This window comes from Lineus longissimus, chromosome 1, assembly GCF_910592395.1.
Source record: "Lineus longissimus chromosome 1, tnLinLong1.2, whole genome shotgun sequence".
In the NCBI taxonomy this organism is placed as follows: Eukaryota; Metazoa; Nemertea; class Pilidiophora; order Heteronemertea; family Lineidae; genus Lineus; species Lineus longissimus.
Genome location: NC_088308.1, coordinates 27,784,973 through 27,801,931, shown reverse-complemented (window position 1 = coordinate 27,801,931; position 16,959 = coordinate 27,784,973). Strand labels below are relative to the sequence as shown.

Here is a 16,959-nt window from a genome sequence, read left to right as displayed (position 1 = left end):
GATTTCGCCATATTGTTAGAAAGAAATAAAGAAAAAGTCTTTTAAAAAACATAATACTATTTACTATGTAATCAAGTATGCTGGATCCCCCATCCGTACAGACGTCTGTTCATAGCATACCCGTGCGCAATGACCCCTAGATCCTGCTTCTGATGGTACTTTCTCATTCCCCAACCAAAAGTCCTAGGGAGCGAAACGACTTCGATTTGGAGCGAAACGACTGGGGCGAAAAGGTCAGGAAGCGAAACGACATGGAATACATGGAATAACGACAAAATGGCAGCGACCGGGGTTTTGCCATTTGTGAGGGGTGTCGATTTGACTAGAAATGACTTCAAGGTAGCCTTCTGTCTCCCAATTTCGGTGTATATTATATTCATTTCATTGAAGAGTAAAATAGTACAACACAGGAGCATCGATTTTACCTAATTTTTTATCCTCCATGTCCTTAAGTCTAGTTTGTTCCCACACCCATAATCGATGATAATGTGACAAGACCTGTCTGAATGAATTGCAAGTTAACCCTGTGACTTGTCATGCCTGTCAATTCATCAAATCCCACAGCTCATGAATATCATCAACGGAACGAGTTTAGAATCCCCGATCACACCCCAAAAAAAGGTCATCGGTTGACTAATCAGGCACCACTGTTCAATGACAATGGTTTTATAGTTGAATGCGATCAAACTACGTCATTTCCGATCGGGGATTCTAAAGTTTAGCCCAAAATACTTCAGGCAGAGATTTGAAAAAAATAATCAAATGTAGGCCTAAGCCTATAAAACAAAATATGAATCTTTGCAGGATGACAACTTCCCATCTCATGTGTCTGACATGACAGGATTGAGATGGATCCGTCTGAACAGAGTCGGTCTCAGCCAGCTACCGGATGAGCTAGGCAACCTACAGAAGCTGGTGAGTTGATAACAGGAAAGAGGCTGGGATCAAAACTGGTGTGGCAGTGGTGAAAGTTCATGATTCAGACAATGTTGACAAACTTGTTTGTGATCTTGACCACATAACTGTGCTCCGATTGCTCCTCTCTATCAAGGACACCTTCGGGACTGACAAGTACTCTCCTTAATAGAGAGGTCAAATTGAATGGCGACAATCAAATACAGACAAAACTAGTGTCCTTGATAGAGAGGGTGTCTCATTCACATGTTGTCTTTCAGGAACATATTTCCATGACCTACAACAACCTGAACAACATCCATGGTGACCTTTCAACACTGCAGAATCTCCGGGCGCTGGTCTGTCGTCACAACAAGCTCAAGGCCTCCAGTATTCCTAATGATATATTCACTCTCGAGGACCTGGCTGTTGTGGTAGGTTGAAAACAAAGTTACATGTTTTTCATTGTATCCATCGGCATGAATGAAGGTTTCAATGAACATATCAGAATTGAAAGTCATGGAAATCTTATTCAGAAAATGATTTTGTATGGTTTAATAATTCAGCTTGTGAGGATGATCATGATATAAACTGGGAGATGGCTCAATTGCTTTTGTATACCATTTACACACGAAGATTGCAAGTCATACCACTGACGACTTTCTCCAAATTACCTGCTTCTATCAAGATCATAAAGACATGTTGTTTATATTCTAGGATTTCAGTCACAACCAAATCAATAAGTCTCCAGACGATCTTGAACTAGCCAAAGGTCTTCTTGTACTCAATCTGAGCCATAACCAGTAAGTTAGTTACCGCTACCAGGGGTATCATTTAATGTTGGGCATCTGTTATTGCAAATGTTTGTTTTGTTATCACTAGTGATGAATATAGGAGTGGTAAGCCTGATACCTTATGATGGTTGCTTTACACTCTTCACTGAATGACATCCTGTCCAAAGACCATGTGGCTATATCCAGCTGACCTTTCTAGTTACAACTACAATGTACTATCGTCATTTTTTGGGAAAGTCATCTACAACTGATTAAATGCCACCTCAAATGTTTATCAACATGAGGCATTGTTTACCATGAGGCATTGTTTACCATGTTGTCCAATGTTAACTTGGTTCTCGTCTTTTTCCAGGATTGATTGTATTCCCAACCAGTTGTTTATCAACTGTACAGATATCTTCTATGTCGACATCAGCAATAACAAATTAGGTGAGCATTTCAGAGTATGATTTTGAAAGTTTTCTCGTTGTCCATTCAGGTTTCAAATTACAGGTGATCTAAACATAAGTAAAAAAGTATTGCAAATATGTTGCACAATTAAAACTGTACTGTTGTTGTTTGTTTACAGAGTCGATCCCACCGCAGATCCGACGCCTAGTCAACCTTCAGGTTCTCGTCGTCAACAACAATCCCCTGTTTCTCTCCCAGTTCAGGCAAATAGCGGTTCTGTGTAACTTGGAGACATTTCACATGAGGAACACTCAGCGAACTCTCACTAACTTTCCAGCTGGTTTGGAAAACTGTGCAAATCTGACAGGTGTGTACTGGTATCTTTATGGTGTGTTTTGTTATATTTTGAAGAATAACATGTCATGTAATATTTCCAAGAATATAATCGTGTACTTGGCAGAATTTCTAATGATTCTAGACAGTATTGAGATAGTTATGAGATGGACTCCTTTGTTCCTGTTCAACACCCGACTTCCAAAGCCTCAACATGTTCAAATCTTGTGGACAGAATTTTGATTATATGCCTATCTTATATTTACAGATATTGATGTGAGTGAAAACAAACTTCCACGAGTCCCTGACACTTTATACAAAGTGAAGACACTAAAACGTCTTAATCTTTCGAGCAATGAAATCACTGAATTATCATCCCTGGTCGGTAAGTTTTCTGTCGGTTCCCATTTCTTAATAATATGTTGTTTTGGAAGTACTTCAGTCCACGCACTAGAAGTGTGGCCTTGAATATCAAGTTCAAGTTTAGGCCGGTTAATTTGGTTAGTGGCCGACAAATCATTGGTTTGTCTGGTGAACTTTTCTTCTTCCAATGTTTGAAGTGTGGGGACTGTGGAGAAGCCAACATGGCCTATGAAAGATGAAGGTCTGACCGAGCTGGAACACTTTGGAAAGAACGCAGTCATACAGTTACCATCTCCTGTCACATGAGGGATTGAGTGACACTGTGTCTACTGTCTTCTAACTGCCCATTTCTAAGTGTTATTCATCATTCATTGCAGACAATTGGCAGAGTTTGGAATTCCTCAACTTGTCCCGCAACAAACTGAAAGAATTACCGGTGAGTACATTTAGCTTTTTGTTGCTGGAACTGTTAGTTTGTATCTTGTGAATATCTTGAAAGTTTTATTTCAACATTTCAGGCTGCGATTTGTAAAATGGCCTTCCTGCGTCGATTGTTTGTCAACAGTAACCAGCTGGACTTTGAGGGTATTCCGCCTGGTATTGGTAAACTCCATGAGCTGGAGGTGTTCAGCGCTGCCAATAACAACCTGGAGATGATCCCTGAAGGACTCTGCCGGTAAGACATGAAATAGCCCCACCTAAGGTCTTGCATGGCTGTGAGGCACGATGATGCTAATGATGATAATGAGTCATCCTATTCTTTTAGCAGAAAGGGCTCGAGCGTTCACCATTGCTGTAAATGTCTCACTCTATAATTATCCGTCTTCTGATATTTCAGGTGTGGTAAACTGAAGAAACTCATTCTGAACACAAATAAGCTCATCACATTACCTGATACAGTGCATCTGCTCATGGAAACACTTGAGGTAAGGGAGCATATCAGTTCCTCGGCAAAAGAGTTAATTGTCAACTTAATTCTTCATGTTATTTGTGTTTGCCACTTATTCAAACACAAAGGTTGCGGCTGTACAATCTTTGAATGTGTTGGTCTCTGATTAGACCCCTGAGTGGCTGTGGCTAGCCATCTTCGCTTCTATCAGCACTTGTGTTGGACAAGTCTGTAGGGCCTGCTCCACCCTCAGCCGTACGTCAATCACCACCAGTATTGAGTGCATTCGTTTTCATGATTATGACACAAGTATTGATTGTCCCCTGAATCTGTTTCAGTTATTTGATGTGGGTGAAAACCCAGGGTTTGTGATGCCACCCAAACCGACAGAGTACTTGACGAAGAACGCCGAGTTTTACGGGATTGATTTCAGTCTGCAGACACAGCTAAGAAAGGCTGGAGCTGTCACCCAGGCCTCTCAAACCCCAGCTGCAGGTGAGGGAGAGATAAAGGAAAATAGATGTGATGGTGCAAACTGAACTGACTCTGGTTGAGCAGTGCAGATTGAATTGAGAGAATAACAGAGTTGAAGTGTTTACAGATTGATATGAGTTTTTCTTATGAACTTCATCATTCACATGCAGATTCAACTGTTATGAAAGCCGAATGTTATTCTCCTTCCTGCATCATCATCAGCCACATCTGTGTATGTTAATTTCAGCTCAGAAGAGTGATCCCATTGCAAGGAAACAGAGGTTGAGAAAGAGAAGAGATGGCCAGCAAGGCAGTGATAAAGTGTTAGCTGTGAGTATGGAATACCCTTGATTGTGGGTTCATTCGTTAATGTTTACCCTATTTCATTTCATGATCTATCATTATATTCTTGTCAACCTACAGGACTGAACCCTTCAAAACTCAAACCCTTTCGATTTATATGAAGATTGGATGTTACCGTTACTGAAAAGTCTGCTCTGAAGAGCCTAGCAAGTTTCACTCTTTTGAATTGTCTGTGTTTCAGGGTATGAGGGAGGTTGCTAAGGACAAGGCACGTGGGACAACACCGTCATCAGATCATGAAGAAGGAGAACCTATCAAGTGAGTCAAAAATGTGATATCTTTATCCCCCATTTCTACATGTATTGAACTGTTGACTCAATTAGGGCTGTTTTCAACCCTGTTTTGAACTACCCAGCCCTTGATTGTTGATTTCTAGCAAATCCATTTCTGATCAGGAATCTTATACCACTTAATTTGAATTCCAGGCACAAGTCATGGCGAGAAACCCTGGCAAAACCCAACCTAAATTATAGTGAAATATTTGACGAGGAGGTTGGACAGATACCTGGTAAGGGAGCCAGCCCCGGTAAGGTCATTTTAACAGTCACATATGTGTGCTGCATCCATTACTTCTGGAAGATGGATTATTTCTTTTCATTTCATTGGATCTAAGATTGATCAAATCTGTCATCAAATTGTGACAAGGTGAAATTTTATTATTACATGATGGAGATTTTTCACCTTACATGTAGGCTCAGAATGCCACTGACTGACTGGTGGCTGGTTGGGTAATGCACTGCAGCTGTTGATGCTTAGTACTGTGAGCTTCTAGGTCACTTTGGCATTCCGGGCTTGATGTGGGTAAAATCTTCATCATGTCATTCATGATAAAAAAGTATATTCTCTGATTTATTCCAATTGTCCGTTTGAACCAAGTTTTCTCGGCATGCATTTAACAAGTGTAGAAGTTGGTTTTATTTTGGAGTAGTCTGTCTTCCAGAGGTATTCTGAATGAATAGGTAGAGTATCCTTCTTTAATTTCTTCGCCCCTCTGTCAGTTCACAGTAGCTGTGGACACACATCTGTATCAAGAGACAACAAAACCCAATCTGTTTATGATCAGCTAGAGTTCCCAGCTCTGTATCGATGGAGTTTGCCTTCCTATAGATATGGAACGGGTCTTTTCCTTGTCTCATGCCACACAACTGTTAGGCCGATGACTTCTGCATGAAACATAGCTGCATGTCTTCACATTGATTTAGGCTGTAACATTGAATATGTCTGCTTGAGGCTATATTTTTGTTTGAGATTATTACTAATCTCTGGCACATTAGCCTCTGTTTGTGCCTTGCTCTCTCCAACAATGCGTAGCCCCTGTGATTATGTGTTGGTCCATTTGTTTTGTTAGCCTTCTTTCTGGTTTGAAAAGTTCTATTATCCGAGCTCATTGCCACCTTGTGTAAAGCGTCTTGGATTGAAGGATCATTCTCCAATTATTGAAATTGATGATTATGTCAATCGATCCTTATTTCATGAATAAAACTTTTATCCTTCATTGGCTTTGAATAAAGGAGTTGTAAGAAGCATGTATAACTGTGTAATTCCAGTTTTGCCTGTGCTGCCCAGTGTTATAATGTAATTGCTTCACCCTCCTCCGAATTCGGCTGTGTTTATTAGTCACTGTGACGTCTGATCTATTTCAGGAATAACCTGCTGGGAGATTGAAAACTTCCTGCCAAATGTTTTGGATGAAGGTGAGCGTTTGGGGTTCAATTACGCCAATATTTATCATTGTCATTCAGCAATGATGTAAAGTTGCTCAAAACCAAATTGTGACCACTGCCGTGTAAAAGTTTTTTGATTGACAGCTGTTGAGAAGTCTGCATTTATAACTGAATGGCTTGGATTTGAGAAACTTTTGACACTAAGTATTGACACTGCTCTAGATATAAAACTTAAAGGGGATCATGGCTTTCATTGCCTATCACATGTTGTTGACTTGAAGCTGACCTGGAACTTTTCCTTCAGCTTTACATGGGAAATTCTACGAGGGGGACTGCTACATCGTATTGAAGACCTACATTGATGATAGTAACTCACTCAACTGGGAGATCTTTTATTGGATTGGAAAGAAAGCAACTGTAAGTTGGCACAAGTTTCATTGAGGTAGTGATGTGCTTAACACCTTCAGCGCCGAACCACGTAGATCTACGTGGCCCAAATCCCCCTCCCTTTGAGCTTCATAAAGAACTACGCCATCGCCATCTTCAGGGCGAGGGAGGAACTGAAAAGACAAGAAGAGGTCTTTCCAGTTCCTACCTTGCCCTGAAGATGGCGATGGCGTAGTTCTTTCATGAAGTCCATGAGACTCCGATAATTAGCTCAAAGAAGTTCCTGCCTTGCCCTGAAGATGGCGATGGCGTAGTTCTTTCATGAAGTCCATGAGAGAGGGGGATTTGGGCAACGTCGATCTACGTGGTTCGGCGATGAAGGGTGTTAAGTTGTTGGAACTTTTTTCTCAACCAGGTCTAGTACATGTTAGTAAGTTATGTCTGTTCAGGTTTCTCTGCAATGAGACAATATGATAATGGAAATAGTAGCAGTTCATACCCATACTTCACTCTAAATCGAGTCTTAGCTCTAAGCCAGTGTTTGTGGAGCACTGACCACCTGTCTCATTAGCTGTACGTTGACAGTTGCTAATGTTCTTTTTTCTCTAGTTGGACAAGAAGGCTTGCTCGGCCATCCATGCTGTGAATCTACGTAACCTGCTTGGTGCGGAGGGCCGTACGATCAGGGAAGAGATGGAGGACGAGAGTGATGAATTCCTGGAGCTCTTTGATCACGATATTGCTTACATTGAGGGCGGCCGGACGGCGAGTGGGTTCTATACGGTCGAGGAAACGGTGAGTTCAAATACCTATTACAGCAAAGTCTTATTACTGCTTGATTCGCTTTGCAGGTCTGCAGAGATTGGGACATATGCTGATAGTTGAGACTGTTCTGCTGCTTATTCCAATGTATGAGGTGACCTCTTCCATGTTCTCTCTGGGGCTATGTCACTGTTGTGGTACAGAGTTGCCAGCTTTGGCCATGCTCTTGCTGATCAAATTTGTCTCTGGACATAAACGGAAAATGAGACTGGCAGAACTGCTGGTCAGAATATTTCCCATGCACATGTACATATGCATGTATTCGATCTGTGTTGAGGCATTCCGTTTGACATTCCTTGTTTCTTGTTTTGATGCATGAAACTTTTTTCACTTCAGGCTGCCCAACCAAGACTCTTCAGGACGTCTGGTACACAAAGGCTACACCTAGAAGCAGTAAGTATAATGATGCACACCTTGGCTTCAAATGATTGAGCTGCATTTTGAAACAGAGTTCAGCATTGAGATAAATCACATTACCATAGAATGTACATCAAGTTATCAGTTGAGCTGAAATAATGATGATATTAACCTTTTCAGACGCCATGTCACTGGAGTTCGTTAGATAACCGATATGTGTTCCTGTTGGATGCGACTAAGAAGCTCTTCATCTGGATGGGCAAGAATGCCAAGACGATGACTAAGTCAAAGACTAGGTAAAGTGTGAAGAAAACCACCTCGACTAGAATCACATTGGGTAACTGAACTGGCATGAGATGCCGTGTTTGGAGGAACAAAAGTGCTAAAGGATAGCAGATTTGTCATAAAAGTGGGAGTGAATGTATGGCTTCGTTATTCATGTCAGACACGTCTGCTCGTGGAATGACTTGGCGTGCAGCACTGAAGTGGTTGATTGTGAAACGATATTTCAGTCTTCTAGAAGTTCATGTGGTATTGGTGAGTTCAAAATCTCATTTTAGGCTTCATCTTCCATTCATAGGTTACTGGCTGACAAAATCAACAAGGTGGAGAGGAAGAACAAGACCGAGATTGTCATGCTGGTCAACCGATTTGAAAGTGATGACTTCTGGGAACTCTTGGGCGGGAAACCGAAAGGTGGTGAAATCCAAGATTGGGTTCCTGATAACTTCAAGCCATCACCTCCCATCCTGTATAATGTCAGACTTGGCATGGGATATCTGGAGCTGCCTCAAGGTAGGTTCATTTGATTTAGAAATAATGTGTTTCTTTGATTAACAGCATTGTCCACGGTAGTATCCTGAGGACTCTGCTGACTCCTTGTATTGAATAAAGTCAACGGTACATGTATCTATTTCATTTCAGTTGAACTTCCCCAGCATAAGCTAACCCAAAATTTGCTGAACACTAAATGTGTCTATCTCCTTGATTTGAATTCCGAGCTTTACATTTGGTAAGTAAAATATTGATGATAACAATAATGATAATGAAAATTGACAGATCAGAATGTTATCTGCCATAAATGACCTGAAAATGTGGATTTGTTTTTGGATCTCGATGAACCAATTTAAGTTAAAATATTGCCTGGGCTGCACTCAGTTCAGACGTTTCAGAACGCTAACAATATGTGTGAGAAACCTCCTGAAGGACTGGTACTAGCATCGACATGTTCTAATGCAATCCTTATCAGTACTGTTCACATTTCTCCCTAGGATTGGTAAGAAGTCAACTCGGCTGATCCGTGCGGCAGCCTTGAAGTTGTCTCAAGAGATCCAGGGCATGATCAAGCGGCCAGACTTTGTGCTGGTTCAGAGGTGCATGGAAGGGTGAGTACAATATACCTATTTCTACTAGACATGGCCTGGAAGGGGTGCCCGATACCTTATTAACATGTCACATGACTTTAGGTGATGAGGTCAGCTCATTCTAGAATTCCAAGGTCCTTGCTTATTCTCCAGACTACTTCTCCTCCAAGACCAAGTTGGGAGTGTATTTGCATGCACTACAGTTGCGCACCAATTGGGATCATCAGGCAAGTCTCCCTTTTGGACCTCACAGTCACACTAAATGGCTTTTGGATTCACAGGTTCGGTTCTTGTTTCAGTGCCGAGTCGCAGGTGTTCAAGAGTAAGTTCCATGGTTGGGATGATGTGATGGCTGTGGACTACACCAGGACTTCAGAATCGGTGATTAGGAGAGGTGTTGATATAAAGAAAATCATGGAGCGAGATCAGATCAAGACGGATCTGTCTGCCTTGTTTATGCCAAGACAGCCTCCAATGCCAAAGGAAGAGGCTGTAAGTCTCCAGATAGATTGTACTTTGAATATAATAGTGTTCCTTGTCTCCGCTGATAGATTAGGGCCTTTGCCTTAACTGTTGTGAATTAAGGTGCCTACATAATGCCTTTATTGTCATGTTTCTTTACAGCGCAACCAATACTTATTTTCTGATCAATCTTTTCTTTCCAGGAACAGTTGATGTTGGAATGGAACGAGGATCTTGATGGAATGGAGAGCTTCGTCTTGGAAGGAAAGAAGTTTGTACGTCTGCCTGAAGGAGAAATTGGTAAGTTGTGTCTGTCGAACAGCAGCAAATTTCTTGATTTGTCTCTGTATGGTGACCTTATTCTTCATCATTGCAATCATTTGTCATCTTTTGTTAGGTTTCGGTTTCCATTTTCAGGGCACTTCTACAGTGAAGACTGCTACGTGTTCCTGTGTCGCTACTGGGTTCCCCCTGAGCTGCCAGAGGGGGAGGAGGACAAGGAAGTTGATGAAGATGACTTGCCAGAAGATGACTTTAAATGTACTGTGTACTTCTGGCAAGGACGCCACGCCAGTAACATGGGCTGGCTCACCTTCACATTCAGTTTACAGAAGAAGTTTGAGACACTTTTTGGAGAGAAATTGGAAGTTTGTAGAACGCACCAGGTAAGAATGAAAGGCTTCTCTTCTCGACTCGTTATTTCCCAATATGTGGCCGTTGATCCATGACGACCAAGAGTAATGCTCACTTCATCTACTGCTGGTGGCTGGATCTTAACCTCGTTCACCTTATCCTTTCAGCAACAAGAAAACCTGAAGTTCTTATCACACTTTAAGAGAAAGTTTGTCATTCATGATGGCAAGAGGCCACAGGGAGGTGATGAAATTGTTGAGCAGACGGAATTCTTCCACATCCGATCGAATGGTAGTCTGCTCGCAACAAGATGTATCCAGGTGAGAAAATGCCATAGTTATTTTGGGATTATTTCCCCTCGGATATGTTGAGATCCACAACTGAATGGCTTGCCTTAAACACATGTTTGAATTTGTGTCTGTTATTCGAGATGTGATATTTCATTCTAAACGTCTTATTTCAGTGCAATGCCGATGCTTCACAGCTGAATTCAGAATTTTGGTGAGTATGATAAATTAAGCTTACTTCCATATTGTCAGTTCTTTCAATGCTAGTCTATTCAGCTGAAGTCTGCATTCGGCTAATTTATAACTTGAACTTCTTGTTCACTTTCCAGTTACATTCTGAAGGTGCCATTTGAGACAATGGACCAAGGAATCGTGTATGTCTGGATTGGGAATCATGCTGATCCTGACGATGCTAAACTTGCAGAGGAGATGGCTAATGAAATGTATGGGGTGAGTACAATGTCTTTTGTATTACAAGTTCTGCCAGTTGGGATCATTCAAATGTTTGGGTCCAAGACATTCACAGACCCTAAATACAGTACATATTGTGTACATAAGCTACATGAAATACTGAATCTTCTGAGGTGACTGCCTTCTTTAACGTAACATGCAAGGGGAGGAGCAGCTGTGATATGTAGGACAGGTGTATTGATATCTTATTCAGCTTCAAAGTCTTTAGAACAAATTTCAGTGCTGATAGTGAAATCAAGGTCATACTAATAAAGTGTTGTGTAACAGTTTATCTCTTTTAAAATATTTGTGATGGCCCTGAAAAGAGCCTTTAACAGATCATCCCTGCTAACGATGCTGTCTCTGATGGCTGATATTCTCACCAGAAATCTTCACCAGCAGTTCCTTCTTGTCAGCAGCTTTCCGACGTGCATATTCATAGAATGCGTTCCTGACGCCCTCTAGTGTGACCAGCTGTAACCGCAGACTGTGGTAGACAGCCCGGCTGTGTTCTCGTGTTGCTAGATTGTACCTGTCCTGGAGGGTATTGAGTTGTCTGTTGAGGATCTTGACTTGTTGGCAAGCTTTCCGATACTTGTACTGGCTATCCTGGAGGAGGGCTTGGTAATGCTGGTCAAGTTTCTGCTTATCCATGGTGATATTGATTTCTTGTGATGAGTTGAGAAAGTGATGAACTACTGAGAAGATGACAAGGTTTTATACCCTAATCACTCTAGTACGAGATGTCACTAATTAATGTGGCAATTAGCGTTAAAATGTTAATTGGTGACATCTTGTCATGAACACTCTGATTACGCTGTTTGCAGTTGTTGTGATTTGTGTGATTAACTGTTGCCTCATCATTGCAATTGATTATTGAGCTGTTTGTGTTTTCGCTATCAACAACTGTCAGTTTGCTAAATGTCATCTGATGAGGTCAGTAAATGGAATTAGGCTTGGACCATAAGTAATTAGTTGTCTGATACAATCTAATTAGTGTCCTGCTAGAAAACATCCATGAGTAATTAACTCACTTGTTAATTACTAAGTTATGTCTCACTTGTGTGTCAATAATTGACTTTCTCAGGCCTGCCACCCGTCAGACTTACTGGTATAAAATATCCTGGTACATTCTAATATCATCACAACCTGATTTGTCTAGTTAGATAGCATATCTACTTCAGCACCTTGTCAGTACTTCATCATGCCTGCTATTCTCAGAAGCCACAATCGACTCTACAGTCAGTTGGATGAAGCCGAGATGAAATTTGTCAAGGCCTGTCAGCAGCTCTCCGTCATTGATAGAAAACTTCAAGGGCTTCATCACCGACACCGTCTTGCTAATGCCGCCGGCAACCGAGCCATGAGGTATACTCTCCGTCTCCATCTGGTCACATTGGAGGGCGTGCGAACAGCTTTCTACGAGTATGCCAATATGAAAGCTGACGAGATTGCTGACATCAGGATGCAGCTGGCTGCGCGATTGTTCCAACAGTCAGAAAGCTCAAGTGACAGTGATGAGGATTGTTAATGATACATCACAAGGAAAGACCCAAACGGCTCTTTTCAGAGCCAACCAAAATATTTTAAAAGAGACCATTCGTTCACAATGTTTGTTGTTACTCGTTGCCCTGATGCAACATTGGTTGTGTTTTTAACAAGTTCAACAAAATCTTGATACCATTATCATTCAATCCCCATGGCCCAATATGACTCAAACTCCTAAGTTAAAAAACTTTGCCCCTAAAAAGATTTTGAAGTTATATTTGTTGTTCACGTGAAATGCTTTTTCCTTTCTGCACCAGAGGAGAGCTACGTTTCGGTTTAGAAGGGTAAAGTAGCTTATCCCAAACTCTTGATGTTTGTTGATTGTTGATATGTAATGATTTCTCTTGCAGCTTATTTTATATCTTTTCCTTTTCATTCGTGTGAGATTTTGGGTCCAGTCCAGGGGGGGTCACTCCACCTTCTGCGGTGAAATTTTTTTCCCCGAATCTGAATGTTGTAAAACTTTTGTTTGTTATCTATTTATGTTAATGTGTGTCTTTTACAATGATTCTTTGCTCTGAACATGTCAATCCTGCGGCAAATCTGTTCATTGTATGCGATAAGTCAGACCTGTCAAATGTTGAAGTGTAGCTGCGGGATGGTGGTGGTGGTGGTGGGTATTCCCACATTCTGGGTAAAATTTGAGTATGTATTGCACAAACTCATAAAAAAACACTTCTAAAAGTTTTCCTTGCATTATGTACTGATGAATGCAGAAGATATACCATTTACTATAACATGTTCTGTCTTGAGAGTCCTTCCATAGGACCTAGCCTCTTTGCCTCCCTGGACCTTCAGTCAATTGATTGTGTAATCATCTATTTCAGCAATACCACAGTGTTCAAATTATCAGTGAAGGTGATGAGCCTGAGAATTTCTTCTGGATTGGTATTGGTGGCAGAAAACCGTATGAAAAGGTGAGATTTGCAAAAACTGAAATTCGTGTTCTGGTGTTTGTGTTGGATGTGCTTCTTCCCCGCTGGAAGTGTCAGAACAGCTCAGCGGTGCTTGTGTGATAGAGTTCTGTGTTGAGATCTTTGTGCTTTTGGAGCTGTCCTATCATGTTCTTGTCATTCTCAACATATTTCTAAAAACTCATTGTTTCCATTGCAGACGGCCGATTACATGAGATATGCCCGATTGTTTCGGTGCTCAAATGAGAAGGGTTACTTTACTGTTTCAGAGAAGTGTTCTGATTTCTGTCAGGTAAGAGTTTTTTCATTTCTCATGAACTTTCTCATGAAGCTGTGTAGTGAGGGGACATTTCCGACATGACAGTAGAAGGGATGAATCTTTTCATCGCTGGTGTTGCACTGTCACAGGCAAACTTATAAGTCCTGGGAATTTGAGCCAAAGTTTGCCTGCTTTTCACTTCACATTATACCATTGGTATTTCTTAATTTCCAGGATGACTTGGCTGATGATGATGTGATGATTCTTGATAATGGAGAACTCGTCTTCTTATGGGTGGGCAAGAAAACAAGCGATGTTGAAATCAAGTTGGCTTTTAAGAGTGCACAGGTGAGTGAAACACACAGTCTTTTTCGAACTGTGAGCTATTAACGAGGCCTTGTTGTGTTCCCCGTTTTTCCTTGACAGAATTGCTGTTGTATATCCTGATGCAGGGGCCAGTCTTAGGATGTCCATGGTGTCTGCACTGCTGTCTGGCATTGGCATTCTGCTGTGTAGTGAATATTCTCAAAGTCATTTTCATTTATCTCTTTTAGGTATATGTTCAACACCTGAGAAACAAACAGCCGGAGAGGCCGAGAAAACTGCTGCTTTGTTTGAAGTACAAAGAACCAAAACGCTTTACGAAGTGCTTCCATGGTTGGGGCAAACATAAGTCGGTCATTGAGTAAACTACTGGTGTTGAATTGTGTTCAAGTGACCTGAGTGTAGATACTTCATCCTTAATATCAAGTAAAAAATAGGCCTGTTCAAGTCAACCAACTCTTTCAAATATATTTCCTTTTTTTTATAATGTACACGTGTTGTGCTTCAGCAATGAATGTATACAGGTAGTTTAATTTAACATTTGGCATTTGGCCTTACAATCTATAAGTTACATAAGCTTACTAGTATAATTTTCTAACCAGATTACATGTACATGTATCTCAATGTATTGAAATTTTCCCGTTCTGAAATGTGGCACATGAAATAGCAAGAAATTACTTGCAGTGTTTTTAACAAATCTTGAAGAAGTCGACATTGTACCTGTAGCTAAATCTCTTAAAATGTATGTTAATGTAGCTATGATGGTTCTGTTCAAAGTGGTGCTAATCATTATTTACACAGGACGTTAGTGTCTTTTTCACAGTTAGTTATTTGTTATGGTGACCTTTAAGGGGATCTTGTTAGGCAACTTAAATGTCTAATGATAAAAACCATACTTGGTTCTGGTTGTTAACCTTGTCTCATGCATTTTGTTTAGGACTGATCTGTAAATATTCCTGAAATGGTCGTCATACAGATTGCTGAGAGTTGGCATCAGTATCATGAACTGATCCATTGTTGAATCCAGAAGCATCTTTAGCAGTACCATTATGATTGCAGCATCTAAAGAGCTTACATTTCTTCCTTCGAACAGTCTGGAGAGGATCAGGCCTATTTCTAGGGCTGGATGGAAGTGTCCCTGTGAAAAATCTTCGTATATTGAATTGTGTGAACAATAGTCATCATATCAAACAATGAGACAATACCAAAGCCGCTTTGAGTTCCTTAGCCCTGTTTAATTGATGTAATATGTATTGTCCTTTTCTATTTATTACAGCAATAACTACATTTGTATGATGTAACCAATAAATCATGCATATTATAAACAATTGCTTTGAATCTTTCAATTCTTGGTTTCTAGTCTGTCCTACTTAGTACTGAACTACAGATAGTTCTTGGTACCGTACTGAACTAACGATGTGATCCTCAAAGATATGCTCATTGCAAGGTGATAATGACCATTGGCATGTGAAGCGTTTGAGCAACTAAAACCAGCGGTGATCTATAAGCCCCATGATTATCATTGGCTAGCACAAGTGTCGGTGTGCATTGGAGGACATTTCCCACTGAATACTCTAAACCCCGTCGGCATTAAAGTGTGCACTTGTCCACCCCATACAACAGGGAATTCCATTGGAATGCTCGTCCTGTTGGTGTAGCAGGGCCTTCTCGCGACACGCTTGTGCAGTGTTCACTCAAGGGGGTCAACCAGTCTCGTGGGACCATTTCACTTGGCCAGCTGGTTATCATTTCCAAGGGTATACACTCTCCAGCTCTATTCAGTATTCTCATATTGAGTTTCTTCAATTTGGTGTGAACCTTCTTTCTCAGGAGAGTGTGGTCATGGCAAAAGATAAGACGACTACTAAACGACCAATGAAGACAATGACAACCATCATGTAAATAATGTTATAATTTTATTCACAACTCTTCTGTACAAACACAGATCTCCTCCTACACTCTTGATCATAACAAAGGGTTTGAGATCTGTGGGACATCATGGGTAAAAAAGGAACAATTTCTCACTTGAAATCCAGGTCAAGTCTCCAATGTCTGGGCACATTCTTCCATGAACTGAAAACGTCCTATTGTAGATCGATCCTGTGCTATTACACTTGAACCAGCGAACTGTTTTTGTTCAGACCATGGATAGAGCTCTGTGAATTTGAAGTCGAATTTCATGAACAACAGGAATCTATAAACAATCGGTGTTTCTACTAGTAAGGTGTTTAGTGACTGTAAGTTTATACTCTGTAAATACAACCATATATTTTCTTCATAATATCATCCCAACAACACAAACTTGAAAAATGATATTTTGACAAAGTGACAGGAAAATTATAGAATTACACTACTCCTCTACCTGTACATATGTGCAAATAAGTACTACCATGACTACAGCAGTGTAAAACTAGAAGTGTATGTGAAATAGTCGACAATAGTTATTTATTTGCTACAAAAAGTTGAGTCACTGTTCTTCCTTGGTTACCATCAACTAATACATTCCATCAGCGAAAGTTCATTGACTGGAGAACTTAATTTTCCGAAAATGAGACGTCACCAGATCGACTATCTTCTCCACGTGGATGGATTCACTTTTCATCCTTCATCCATAAATGTTACAACATGTTCAGCTTCTCCTTGTTATGATGATAGTTACCAGTCACCAGCTACATCCAGAGTTACTCAATCAGTTGATGCTGCAACAAGAACGTGAAAAAATAAGTAGAAAGCTACATGAGCTGCAAGTGAACTTGTCAGTATTATGTCGATTGTTGCGGTCAAACCCAAGATTTCAAATGTACTATTTACATTAACATTTTCATTATTGCCATTGAACACATATGTCATATTGCTCTCCAAGTCGCAGTGGGTTACAGCAGTGTAGCCCAAGTCTAGTAAAACCAAAACTAAATTAAAAGTAGGCGTGTCATTTTTTATAACCGAGGTCCGAGCTTTGCATATGACATGCTATCACCCACGTTCTAA

General features: G+C 40.7%; 1 protein-coding gene across 2 annotated transcripts; it reads left to right on the top strand.

Annotated features, from left to right (window-relative positions):
- The first annotated feature begins 113 nt into the window (after positions 1-113).
- Positions 114-15,299, top strand: LOC135495486 (protein flightless-1 homolog). 2 transcript variants are annotated; one of them, XM_064784189.1, is made up of 33 exons: positions 114-339; positions 805-915; positions 1,176-1,328; positions 1,612-1,697; positions 2,041-2,117; positions 2,257-2,445; positions 2,680-2,796; positions 3,152-3,210; positions 3,293-3,450; positions 3,613-3,700; positions 4,002-4,158; positions 4,385-4,467; positions 4,682-4,758; positions 4,926-5,008; positions 6,144-6,194; positions 6,469-6,581; positions 7,161-7,346; positions 7,710-7,766; positions 7,911-8,026; positions 8,311-8,525; positions 8,655-8,742; positions 9,002-9,115; positions 9,394-9,586; positions 9,760-9,856; positions 9,974-10,221; positions 10,357-10,509; positions 10,653-10,690; positions 10,806-10,926; positions 12,732-12,758; positions 13,302-13,391; positions 13,588-13,680; positions 13,882-13,995; positions 14,202-15,299. In XM_064784189.1, the coding sequence occupies exons 1-33, from the start codon at positions 277-279 to the stop codon at positions 14,334-14,336; spliced, it is 3,750 nt and encodes a 1,249-aa protein (XP_064640259.1). In that variant the 5' UTR covers positions 114-276; the 3' UTR covers positions 14,337-15,299. The 2 variants fall into 2 exon arrangements, with proteins under 2 accessions (XP_064640259.1, XP_064640268.1); XM_064784198.1 differs by lacking the exon at positions 12,732-12,758 and having other exon boundaries at positions 115-339.
- The last annotated feature ends 1,660 nt before the right edge of the window (positions 15,300-16,959 follow it).